Genomic DNA, 13,746 nt, shown 5'->3' with positions numbered 1-13,746 from the left:
CACCATGTATGGTGGGTCCACCATCAGAGCCCGAAGCTCAGAGACTCTCCTAGCCGATGTAATGGCTACAAGGAAGGCTGTTTTCCATGATAAATATAGGAGTGAGCAGGTTGCCAATGGCTCAAACGGGGGAAGTGTAAGTCTCATCAGAACTAAATTGAGGTCCCAGGAAGGGGCGGGGCGTCGTACTAAGGGGTATAGATGCTCCAGGCCTTTGAGGAACCTCAAGACCACAGGGTGGGAGAAGACAGAGTAAGTACCTTCTCCGGGGTGGAAAGTAGAAATAGCCGCCAAGTGCACTCGCAGAGATGAGATAGCAAGGCCTTGTTGTTTTAGGTACCAAAGGTAGTCCAAAATATTAGGGATAGGAACCTCTGGAGGTGCAACATTCTGCGTGTGACACCAGCAAGAAAACCGTTTCCACTTGGCTAAGTAAGTAGACCGCGTAGAAGGTTTCCTGCTACTCAGGAGTATCTCTTGCACCAGGGCAGAGCAGCGGAATTCCAATTGGGTTAACCATGCAGGAGCCACGCTGTTAGATGGAGGGATTGCAGCTCTGGGTGGAGAAGCCTGCCGTGGTCCTGCGTTATCAGATCCTGATGAAGGGGTCGGGGGATTGGGTTGGCTATCGAGTGGTCCAGCAACGTGGTGTAACAGTGTTGTCGGGGCCATGCAGGGGCAATCAGGATCAGTCGAGCCCTGTCCCTGCGAAGCTTTACGAGAACCCTGTGCACCATCGGAAAAGGTGGAAAGGCGTAAAGCAGGTGGTTCGCCCAAGAGATTAGGAAGGCGTCCGATATTGAGCCCAGGGCGAGACCCTGGAAGGAGGAAAACCTCTGACACATCCTGTTGTTGCGGGAAGCGAATAGGTCTATGTGGGGAAAGCCCCACTTCTGGAAGATGGAATGTACAATGTCCGGGTGGAGTGACCACTCATGGGAGAGAAAGGATCTGCTGAGATGGTCTGCCAGAGTGTTCCGGACCCCTGGGAGGAAGGCCGCTACAAGGTCTATAGAGTGGGCTACACAAAATTCCCACAGTTGGATCGCCTCCTGACAAAGGGGGGAGGATCGAGTCCCTCCCTGTTTGTTTATGTAGTGCATTGCTGTTGTGTTGTCCGTGAGTACTAGAACACAATGGCCCTGCAGGTGATGTTGGAACGTCTGGCATGCGAGGCGAACTGTTCTCAGCTCGTGGACGTTTATGTGCAATGCTAGCTCTTCAGATGACCAGAGGCCTTGCATGTGACGATGGCCTAGGTGTGCCCCCCAGCCGAGAGACTGTCGTTAGGGATACTGAAGGCTGTCTCGGTTGGAACGGCATCCCTGCACACATCAGGGAAGGTGTTAGCCACCAGTTGGGCGAGCCTAAGACGCTCTGAGGAATGGTGACGATCATGTCTATGGAGTCCCTGCCCGGGTGGTAAACTGAGGTGAGCCAGGTTTGAAGTGGACGCAGGCATAGTTTGGCATGCTTGGTTACAACAGTGCACGCGGCCATGTGACCGAGAAGGCTGAGGTAGGTGCGGGCCGAGGTCATCGGAAAAGTTTGGAGGCTTTCTATGACTGAAACTAGTTCCCAAAACCAGGGTAGTGGAAGGCAGGCTGTTGCGAGTGTGGAGTCTAGAACGGCCCCGATGAATTCTATTCTTTGAGTGGGCACGAGAGTAGACTTCTCTAGATTGATCATCAGGCCCAACCTCTCGAATAGGTCCGTGATGATAGCAACATGCCTGGTGACTTGAACCTCGGAGGTCCCGCGAATAAGCCAGTCGGCTAGGTAAGGAAAGACGTGTATACGCCGACGACAGAGGAAGGCGGCCACTACAGCCATGCACTTTGTAAACACGCGTGGGGCGGTAGAGAGGCCAAATGGGAGGACCGCAAATTGAAAATGTTGGTTGTGCACCATAAACCGTAGGTACTGTCTGTGCGGAGGGTAAATGGCGATGTGAAAGTATGGGTCCTTCATGTCGAGAGCAGTGTACCAGTCTCCAGGATCCAAGGATGGGATGATGGTCCCCAGGGACACCATGCGGAACTTCAACTTCTTCACAAAGATGTTGAGACCGCATAGGTCCAGGATGGGTCGGAGATCCCCTTTCGCTTTGGGGATCAGGAAATATCGGGAGTAAAATCCCCTGCCCCTGAACTCCTCCGGCACCTCCTCTATAGCTCCGATGGAGAGGAGCGTACGAACCTCTTGCCAGAGGAATTGCTCGTGAGAGGGGTCCCTGAAGAGGGACGGGGAGGGAGGGTGGGAGGGAGGGGGTGAAATAAATTGGAGGTGGTATCCAAATTCCACCATGTGTAGGACCCAACGATCTGAGGTTAATTGGGCCCAAGCAGGGAGGAAAGAGGAAAGGCAGTTGGAAAACTGAAGAGGATCCTGGGGAAGGACTGGTGCTCTGCTTTCGGGTGCACCTTCAAAAGTTCAGTTTTGGTCCCTCTGATGGTTTGGCGGGACCGTTATTCTGGCCCCTTTGGGAACCCGATTGCCGTCTGCGGTTCCTGCAACCACGTCTCCTGCTAAAGTCTTGTCGTGGCCTGGGCGGGGGGTAAGGGCGTTAAGGCTGGGTACGGAAGGACCTCCGTTGGGTCTGCGGAGTATGTATCCCGAGGGAACGCATGATGACGCGACTGTCTTTGAGACTCTGGAGTCTAGGGTCCATTTTCTGAGAGATAAGGCCCTGTCCATCAAACGGAAGGTCCTGAATAGTGTGTTGCAGTTCAGGAGGTAGGCCTGATACCTGCAACCACGATATTCTCCGCATTGTAATCCTCGAGGCCACGGTTCTGGCTGCCGAATCAGCAGCGTCGAGTGAGGCCTGCAGAGAAGTCCGTGCCACTTTCTTCCCCTCCTCCAGAAGGGCTTGGAATTCCGGGCGGGAGTCCTGTGGGACCAGTTCAGAGAACTTACCCACCGATTGCCAGGTATTATAATTATACCTGTTGAGCAGGGCCTGTTGGTTAGCCACCCACAGTTGGAGACCTCCGGTGGAGTAAACTTTACGCCCCAGTAGATCCATCCTTCTAGCCTCCCGCGATTTCGAGGCAGGGGCTTGCTGGCCATGGCGCTCTCTCTTATTCACAGATTGAACGACCAGAGAGCATGGAGGAGGATGGGTATATAAGTATTCATACCCTTTAGAGGGTACCATGTATTTCCTTTCCATGCCTCTGGCCGTGGGAGGGATAGACACCGGGGATTGCCAAATGGTGTCCGCTTTGGCCTGGATGGAGCAGATGAATGGCAGAGCCACGCGAGTTGGGGCATCCGCCGACAGTATGTCTATGACCGGGTCTTCCACCTCTGGGACCTCCTTCACCTGAAGGTTGATGTTTAAGGCGACTCACCGGAGAAGGTCCTGGTGGGCTTGGAGGTCGATCGGGGGCGGGCCCAATGTAGAAGTACCGGCTACTGCCTCATCTGGCAAAGAGGAGGACGACAGACCCGGCACGGTTGGCTCATTTAGTGACTCCTGTTCTGGAGCAGCATCAGGGTTCGGGAACACCTGAGGATTCAGTGCAAGAGCCGAGTCGTCTGTACCCGCTGGAGGAGGGCGGCTAACAGTGGCTTCTGGTGCCCGATGTTCCGACGGGGCGGAACGAGATGGAACTGTGGGTTCGCCTTGGGCCTGGTGATATGCCCAAGGCGTCCAGAAGGACCACTGAGGCGCTTGTTCCATGCCCTGAGGCTCCTGGAGGACACAGCTCTGCATTTCTGAATCTCCATATGTGGCGCTATCAGCGTGCGAAGACTCAGATGGGTGCCGTGATGGCCATAGTGGAGCAGAGTGCACGTGAGGAGGAGCCCTGTGCGTAGGGTACCGTACGTCATGCCTCACCGGAGAGCAGTACCGGCAATTGTACCGGTGCTGAGAGTTATTAAAAGTGTTAACTACAACTATAAAACTATATACACAATAGTACTAGAATGAGTGAATAGCTAGGGAAGTGGAGATCAGCTAAGCCGCGCTCCACTGTTACAATGACCGACATGGGCGGTAAGAAGGAACTGAGGAGTGGACGTGTCGGCAGGGGTATATATTCGGTGCCATAGCGGCTCCACGCCAGGGGGCGCCCAGTCGACCCACCGAGTGTTGCTAGGGTAGAAAATTTTCCGACGAATGCGCACGCGGCGCGCGCGCACCTAATTGGAATGGATATGAGCAAGCACTCGAAGAAGAAGTTCACCTTCATGGACAATCAGTTGTTTTAGCCTTGTATGTGACTGAAGGAAAGAATCCACCATTCTCAGGCAGATCTTGAATTGAAAAGCTCAAGGTGAACTGGATTAAGATCAAGATGATAACAAAAGCACCCTGAAATCAAGAAGTACTGGGCAGACACTCCAAAGTTGTGAAAAAGAAGTTGGACAGATTAGCAATGTGTCAGTGTAGCTCACTGTTAAGTTTTTAAGGTGTTTCATGTTAGCCACATAAATGATAATGTACATAGATTAGGGAAGTTTTTTTAAAGTAGGGTGGGGAAATGTGATGCCTGTCCCTTTAAAGGTTGGAGCACTCCCCGTTCCCCAGTGTAAAGCCTTACTTTCCTGTTAGTTTCAGTTTTGGTAAAGAAGAGAGGGGAAACGACATATTAAGAACAACAGTATCTGTGCTTGAAGTGAACTCTCCAAAACAACAAGAAATATTACAATGGTTCTCTGTGTATATATATCTTCCTACTGTATTTTCCACTGCGTGCATCCGATGAAGTGGGTTTTAGCCCACGAAAGCTTATGCCCAAATAAATTTGATAGTCTCTAGGGTGCCACAAGTACTCCTCGTTCCTTTTGCTGATACAGACTAACATGGCTATCATGCTGAACCAAAATAGCTTGACACTGAAATTAGTAGAAAATTAAAGGTCTTGTTTTCTTACCCAACTAAAGTCATTTTTGTTGGCCCTTGAAGATTTACTTCTGATTGGAATGTGGCACTGCTAGCTACTGATTGTAAAGATCCATTCTCAAGCTGTTCAAAATAATAAGCAAAAATCCTGTTTGTGCTAAGTTTTAATGAAGACAAATCATGTCTGTGACTATGAGAATGAGACAGAGAACAGTTGACTGGTTTAATCAGGCAAAAGTTACTAATAAAACTAATGGAGGCATAGATCTTGGGAAAATATGTAATCACATTCTTTAGAAAGGTTCGATATGCCAGGACTCTTGTCCTCATTATTACAGAGAACTAGCAGTAAGTTTCATTTATGCTGTTCAGCACTGGCACAATATTTTCATGCTGCTGTCAAGTCTGGGTCCAATCTCTTTTTAATTCTGGCAGTCAGTAGCCGCCTGGCCACTGTCACTGATGTTTTCCATTGAATTTAAATGTAATAAACCCTTTGACTGGCCCCAGAGCATGTGAAATTTAAAAAGAGAAACAACGGTTAGGACCTTTTTGGAGAGGATCAGGAAAGAAAGGGTGGAGCTATGTTGGGAGGTTATACAGATGGAAGGAGAAAATAGGGAACTGTTGGGAAGAAGAGGGTGGGAAGGAATGCAGAAATAGAGGATATAGAAAGATATGGAAAACAAAACTGCAAATTTTTTTACACGACATTTCTAACATGTCTCACCCCTGACCTGCAGACACCATCTTTATGGATAAGAGAACACTTCAGGCACCTTGCTCCATTCAGTGTTTAGGTTTCTCTTCTCTCTTTTTTGATATAGACACTTATCCACTAGGAATTTGCCTGAGCCACAAATTCATCTGACACATTTCATTTAAACTAATATCATTCAAATCATATGCCATCAAGTAATAACTCCCAGTTACTATTGATTTGAACTCTATTTGTACTGACAGACTAGAAATCCAGGGCTTTCTATCTTCTTATTAGGCTTTTGTCCAATTGTTTTATTTAAACTAACACACTGTTCTAACAATTACCACAGTGATAATAAATAAATAACAAGGATAACAACCTGAATACTTATAAAGCATAATAGCAATGAACATTTTTTTAAGTCCTAATGAGGGTGAGTAGAGGAGAGGGAAATCCTACTGAAGTACAACAGAGGATGCTTGCCAGAGTGCTTACAACGGCAGAAAAAATTAATACCCAGCAAATGTATTATACATTGGGCTGTGATTGCTCCACTTCAAAATTTGACATTTTAAAAAAACCCTTACACACGCTCACAGAAGGCAAAAGTGAATTTTAATTCCAAAACCATTTCATATTTTATATATGGTGGGAATTTCTTCCAATTATGGCTCAATCCCCCAAGGTGCTGACCACCTTCAACTCTGACAGATTTGAATGGGAATTGAAGGGTAATTGGCACCTTACAAGTGTGAATTTTCAGACTGCTATTCTTAGTTCATGTTCTCTCTTCAAAGCTTCTGGATGAAGAGTTTCCGCCTTTCCAGGCAAAAATCAGGAAGTTGTGATTTTTCATTTACAAACAGAAACAAGTCTCTAATGCCTTGACTGTATGGTGCCACAGACTGAGGTGTGTGATTTGTAGAGCACACTAAACAGTTGCTCTGACTACCCTGTGTAAACTCTGCTGACATGAACTAGAAGGTACCTAGTTCACATTGATGTAGTCCTGTTTCAGACAGGACTATGTTAACTCAAAGTAGATAACTTTTAGATCATGAAAGCCAGAAGGGTCGTCACAGAGCAGTTAGAGTGGAACACTTCAAAAAGCACTACAAATCACACACTGATAGTCCAGATTGTGGCACTGTGTAGACAACACCTGAAACAGTTTCCAATCATAAGAGCTCATATATGAACACCAAATTCAAGATCTTGATACTGTAATAATTACATTCTTGCTAAAAGGTATGTTCTTAACACTGGGTTCACCTTCATTCTTACAAAAATCAAACTGAAATCACAGGCCTCTATATATCTAAGATTATTGTACACTGGATGCACACCTAGCCAAGCGTAATACAAGAACATGTACACAACAGCTAGATATTCTGATTTAAAGGGTCTTTACAGCATGTACAATGTGTTGGTTACTTCCCTAAGTCGAATGAATATCCCATTTTATGAATAAATGAGAAGCCTTAAGAAAAGAAATGACAATATATTTATTTTCTTCTTTTCTTTTCTTTTTTAAAGGCTTCCTCACCTGTTGTTCATTGAGATCCACTTTACCTGGAATTGGCAAAAACTGTCCCAGCAGAGCTGTCATAGGGTTAGGCACATCTGATAAGAAAATGTTTATATGAAGTTAATTGGATTGCTCATAGGTCATAAAATTAAGCACATGCATAAGTGTTTTCAGGATCAAAACCTAAACTTGTGGGAACAGGTGTGCCATTTAGCATCTTTAAGCCTTTCTTTTATTAAAAATAAAAAAGACATTTACTGAGTTTATCTTTCATTTCCACTTCTTTGTCATAGATTAGCTTGGAACCAAACCCATGCTTCCCCCACAATAAATATAGTTAATGGAGGACTCAGACGATATCTCTCCAGAAACAGTTCTTTTAAATTTGCAAAAGGGTTGCATTTTGGAATTAAATATTAAACAATTGCACACAGCCACCAAAGGCCATCACCAGTTTGTCAACAAGTTGACCATTGGAGGCCTTTACTCTTTGACCTTAAATGCATCAGAGTGTGTTTAAAAATACTCTAAATGCTAATTTTATAGCCTAAAGTACCTTTACAAATAAGTAACTGACAGAAACTTTTATTGTATTTATTTCAGATTCTTATTTTACAACTTTGAAAGTCAAAAGAATGCACTTTGGAGCAGGTGTATTTGCCTACGAACAAGAAATTACTGCTAGAAAAATAAGGAGGAGGCCATAGCCCTGGTGGGGGGGCATTCTTTACATAGGTACTGATTCAGCAATTCACTCAGGCACATGCTTAACTTGAAGTACGTGAACAGTCTCACTCACTGTAATTCATATTAATCCTCCACATCGGTTTGGGGGAAAAAAAAGGATTAGGCTCTATGAGATTGACAAGATGAATCTTGCTATCTGAAATTAATTTATAGATGCCTTTTTGCAGATGTTGAAGGAAAAAATGGAGCTCAGAAAAAAGCTCAAATTGGAAACTTTTAGGGTCCATCACCCTGGGACTTTAATGGACTTAATTTCTGGTTCTTCTAATACTGGGCCTCCAACGCCCTCTGTTCTATACTATGAAGGTGAGTAAAATGGAAGAAAGTCTGGTTAAATGGGAGATAAAGACATATGGTAGTTCTCTGATGTGGTTTCACCCTCCTCTCCTCTGGAGATATTGTGACTGTAATAGAATTTGGAATTTTAATATAAATATTTTCCTCATTTTGGATCTTTCAGATTTGTCCTTGGTAAAGGCTTTGTTTGTTTTTTTTACACTATAACAAATATATTGGGCATCTGCAGAATCTACTGAAGCCAATCAGGTTTGGAAATGCTCTGCACCTTGTGAAATTGAGCCTGTTAGTCACGTTTTTACAGTGCCTAACATAATGAGACCCTGATCTCAGATTGGTGCCCATGGGCACTACTGAAATACAAACAACAGATAATAATAAAAACAACATGGAAGAAGACAATGGTAAAATGACTCTTAAGAAAGTCATGCTGCTGGAGGAAAGAGAAGCTTACTAAAATGTTACCATTAAACTACATGTACACACAGCATTGCTGTTGTAGATGAAAATGTACTAAATCACTAAAAATCTTAATGCTAAATCCATGCCCCTTCAGCTGCTTTTTATTTTTGGAGAAAGAGTAACATTTGGTGGCAAGCTTGTGTAAATGCAAGTGGGTGTCATCCTTGAGAATGCACGTGTCTTGGACAAACTGCTTCCTACTGAATGTAATCTGCTCATTAACATCATATGACCAACTCACTAATTTCAGCACATCTGTTGTAGCAATCTTGTGGTCTTTTTGTGAAGTACCTGGCAGACACCGTAAAATAATAAATAGTAATTGGTGGTAGCCACATTAGTCCTGGCTCATCTCAGCACCAATGTTGCTTAGAAACACAAACACATAGATACACATTAATGATTTGTGGCATAATGTCTGACATGTTATTTTACATTTTCATTTTCTTTGTACCTGACTGAAGATCATTATCTTGTTTTTGATACTGGGGAACCAGATGAACTGTTTTCAGTTCTCTTGTGCCAGAACTGTTTATACAGAGTATTTCAGTGCCTCCTTTCAATTGGCAGATCACCTGAAATACACCATCAATGATTAGTTTTCATCTAAGGATAGTCATTCTAGGAACACAGATACAAAAGTTGTCATAAGAATACTTATCTGTCTGATTGCAGAGTGCCATTGAACAGCTATGCTGCTGCTCCTCATCTCAGATGGGAAGGATTCATAGCTTTCTAGGCTTCCCAACCATGGAACTCTCCAGGACACATTCCAATTACTAGTGCTGTGTTCTATGTTTAGGATTTGGCTCTCAAGACAGAAATATGGCTCTGCAATGGTGTTTCATTTTGTTCACTCAACTATAACTATAGAGCAAGCATCTCTTTTTGGTTGTAGCCAACTCCACAGCTTGCTTTGTTTCTAATGTTATATAGTAAATATAGACAAAATATAGTGTAATTAAATATAAGCTCCTAGATCATGAGTTCTCTGGAACAGGGACTGCCTTTGCATTACTTGTCTGTATAGCACAGGCATAGTGGTGCCCTGGCTGGGACCTCTAGACTACTATAATACAAATAAATAAGCAAACAAATAAACAAATAAATATAACTTCCTTCAATGTGTACTGTTGCTGTCAGTTTCAGGCAGTAATTACCACTGGACTGGAATCTTTTCTTTGTGAACTGCTGGGGTCCTCCATTATATTTTGTGCAGTTAGTAACTTGCAGCTGGTTTCGCCTGCATCTGAATTCTGAAAAACTGCTTCCTTTTGGTTATTAACCATATTACTAACAATTGCCTCTTTTACCTCCGCCTGAAAAAATAAATAGTTTCACATCTTAAAAGGAATACTTTAAACACTACCCTAAATTGCAGTGCCAGTAGGACAGGAGATGAAAATTTATAGCTGCATAAACAATGCATTTTAAAGCAAAAATTGTATTCAAACCTAATTTGGAGAATAGCTAGTTCTAACTGTCACATCTTAGGCTGAATGATTTTCATTTAATATTCAAATGAAAATACTTCTAAAGAATAACAATGGATAATGCACAAAGACATATTCTACAGTAACAAAGACGTTCCCTCCCTTCCTATACTGGCAATCATCAACTCAGTTCCATGGTGCCCTGAAGAAGTTAAGAAACTGCTTTAGCAAGTAATGTGAAACACATGAATTAGTCATAAAATACACAACTTGAGCTCTATGGACCCAAGAGATTTAATTTAATTAATACTAAGCAATGACATCAGGACCCGGACCTAACAGTTTAAGCAGCATTCCCATACTACGACATTTGTCACAGAGGTCAGTGACTAAAAGTTGGTGGTACTCTTCTTCAAATGGGAATTGCAGCACCTTTACTCATTGGCAACACTATCCACCATAAAGCATTTGTCAAGCTGGTACATGGAAGAACTGTAGTACCCACTGAATAATGATCAAACCTCTGAATAAATCCATGATTCATTTAAGCACACACTAAAGCACTCACCAGGAACCCCAGCACACCTTGTCCATGACAGTGTTCTAGGGATGTCTAGCAAAAATTTCTCCAACCTGAAATTTCTTTGTTTTTATGGTTTGTCTTTTATAAACCTAGGAAATTACATTTAAAAAACCCAAACACAGTAAGAGAATGTTAGGCTTGCAAAGTGAAGCACTCCAACAGTAGGAATTGCCCGTGTTATAGTTGTACATCAGCCTTAACTCTGCATGCAACATAATACAGGCTCAGATGCTAAGTGACAGCTGAGGGGTTTTTGGCACAACTCAGGATGGGATATGTGCAAAGGTAGCCATAAGCCACTTCTGTATTCTCTGACTGTACAGGGACGACTGGCCACAGTCCATGTGACTGCCTTAGGCAGAGGGGTAGCATAGAAGCTACTACACCATTCAAGATCCCCCTGAGCTGAGGAAATCCTTTGGGGCGTAGGCAAGGCAGCTGTAGTGCATTACTTTATCAAATAAAATGCATCTGCAGGACTAGTGTCTCTTTTGGGCCCTGATTTAGCAAAGTACTTAAGCATGTGCACAGCCCCACTGGGTACGTCCATGTTGCCTGCAGATTGCCCACAGAAGCAAGTCTCCCAGCCCAGGATGAGACACGGGGAATTGGGGCTTGTGCTAGTGATATAAAAGAACTGTGCAGACAGTGTTTTGAAGTTAAGGCTTGGGCTGGAACTCAGGCTCTGAAGCCTACCCCCTTCCCTAGGCTTCAGAGCCCGAGCTCCAGGCAGAACCATGATATCTACACAGCATACTTTCAGCACAGTAGTGCAAGCTCCACTAACCTGAGTCTGTCAACCCAGATATACCCATTCTCTTCAATGACAGCCGCTGGTCCTCAGCACTTTTGAAAATCAGCCACCTACTTAGGTGCCTAGAACCCACTGAAGTCAATCAGAGTCTTTCCATTGACTTCAGTGGGTTTTAGGTTAGCCCCTTAATGAGGATTTAGGAGCCTAACTTTACAGCCAAGATTTTCATAAATGGATGTCTAATGTTCTCTTTTTTCTTTTGTATGTGGAATATGTAGGATTGTATTTGAAAAAACATTTTACCCTTTGGCAGTTTATGTGATTCTCATTTTCAATTTCTACAATATTTTGCCTGCAAGATCAAAAACAAAGAACAAAAACTTTCAGAAAAATAACAATAACATCCTAAAATCATACTTACAAGTTCATCACAGACAGGAGCACTAGTCTGAGGTAAAGTGCTGTTATCACTGCAAGGTTCTGTCACACAAAATGGAAGGTTTTTTTTAACAAACAATGACAATGGCAAACATTAGATCTTTTATACTATAGGTCTGAGGAAAAAAGTATGGACATCACAGGATTGCGTAGGACACTGACAAAAATTAAAACAAGCACTCTGAAAGTGCAGCTAGGCTTGCATAAAAATACTGAATATTCTCCGCTAACAGACTTCCTGTCAGGAATGTTGGGAAATAAGACCCCAGTATTGAGCCAGCTTGATATTTCTCAACAGCTGGGAAAAATTATACATTTTTCACTGATGTTATATTAATAAAGGCTAATGAATGTGCACCTTGCCACTGGAGGGAGTCTAATACCCGATCACATGACAAATGGCTATGAGATACCTCATATATTAGAAGAAACAACTGGAGAACATGCTTTGTGGTCTGGCATCTATACGAGGGCAGCTTTGTCTTTTTGACACTGGCTCATGCTAGGACTGATGCAGAGCAGCACAATCGCAGCGGGAGCTCCAAAAGGCAACATTCTTAAGGATGCACAATTCCTCCAAGAGGTTCCAGTCATGCATACTGTAGGGAGCACACCCCGGGCGTCACTGCTTAGGAAGATACAGCATGATCCCTTCTGCATATCTGTCCAGCTCTGTATATCTGGCTTTAATCCTGTCTCTTCCCTCACCCCTTTGGGATGGCTAGTAAGCAAGGAATACTGTTGCACACAGGAAGTGCAATTGTGCATGGCTCCTATGCAATGGTGTAAGGCTCCTTTTGCCCACCCCACCCCGTCTCCTTCCCTTGTACACCTGTGTATGGACAGGGCACAAAGTGGCCATTACTGAGCCCATGAGAAGAGAGCTCACTCCTACCTACTTGAACCTGAGCAACATATTTTCAAAGGACCAAGGAGAAAATCATCCTTTAATTGAACTTTATATCTTAACTTTTCAAGATAACCAGTGAGCTACAATAATTTTTTCAAACACATACTCTATCAAACTTCTTCAGCTTCCTTATGGACATCAAAGTAAAAAGTGGTACATAGATAGAAACAATACTGCCTAGAAATTAAAAACAATTTCCTTTCAACCTCCATGATGTAAAGCCCACATTATCACACAGCAAGACCAAAGGTCACAAAGCTAACGTGCAATCAGAAATCAGAGCACTGGGGAACAATTCAGAGGATTGGTGATGGTATATCATACTTCTTACCTTTCAGTAACTGGTTCAAATTTGGGCCCTTGTGAGTAATGATCAAAAATCATTCCCATTTAATAGTTGTTCAGTGGCTTACGTCAAATGAGCTTGTGATTGCAGTCTTGTTTCTAATGTGTAAGCATTCACACTACAAATCCCCAATTACAAGTGGCACTCATTGCTGGCAAACTCAGCAGAGAGATCAAGATCTAAAATAATCTGAAGACTGACAAGCTCCCTCTCCCTAACTAGAGCAGCAGCTCCTCCTAAATTGGGGCTGAGCCACACTGGTAGGGGAATGTAGAGAAGCTTGCACTGCTGTAACTGCTGCATGGATAAGGTTAAGATTTTGTCATGGTTATTTTTAGTAAAAGTCAAGGACAGGTCATGGGCAATAAACAAAAATTCATGGAAGCCGTGACCCATCTGTGACTTCTGCTGCTGCGGCTCCATGGTTTCCCCTACCACCATGGTGGCTGAGAGCTGTGGGGTTTCCTCTCTGCCTGTGGCAGCTGGAAGCTGCAGGGGGGGCTCCCCTCTAACCACGGCGGCTGGGAGCTGAAGGGTGTCCGTATTTCCCAAAGAGAAAACTGGACACCCTTAGCCGCTCGCCAGAGGCGCCCCCTACCTACCCTCCCACACAAGGCTGGAACCCTGAGGACCCTCTCAGGAGGCTGTTGCCTGTCACTAGAACCTTGCAGGGGGCCCCTGGGGCTGAGG

General features: G+C 44.0%; 1 protein-coding gene across 1 annotated transcript in view; it reads right to left on the bottom strand.

Annotated features, from left to right (window-relative positions):
* The window catches only part of LOC127051040 (tesmin-like), a 39,419-nt gene that overhangs the window by 10,003 nt on the left and 15,670 nt on the right, over window positions 1–13,746 (bottom strand). The window contains exons 4-8 of the mRNA XM_050952867.1: window positions 11,784–11,842; window positions 9,753–9,911; window positions 9,047–9,167; window positions 7,105–7,181; window positions 4,887–4,978 (exon numbers count right to left, since the gene is read on the bottom strand). Coding sequence (XP_050808824.1) covers window positions 4,887–4,978; window positions 7,105–7,181; window positions 9,047–9,167; window positions 9,753–9,911; window positions 11,784–11,842 — 508 coding nt within the window. The remainder of the gene's footprint in view (window positions 1–4,886; window positions 4,979–7,104; window positions 7,182–9,046; window positions 9,168–9,752; window positions 9,912–11,783; window positions 11,843–13,746) is intronic.

The sequence above is a fragment of the Gopherus flavomarginatus genome, chromosome 5 (assembly GCF_025201925.1).
Source record: "Gopherus flavomarginatus isolate rGopFla2 chromosome 5, rGopFla2.mat.asm, whole genome shotgun sequence".
NCBI classification, from domain to species: Eukaryota; Metazoa; Chordata; order Testudines; family Testudinidae; genus Gopherus; species Gopherus flavomarginatus.
Note: the sequence above shows the minus strand (reverse complement) of the source record. Positions and strands in the feature narration are given on the sequence as shown.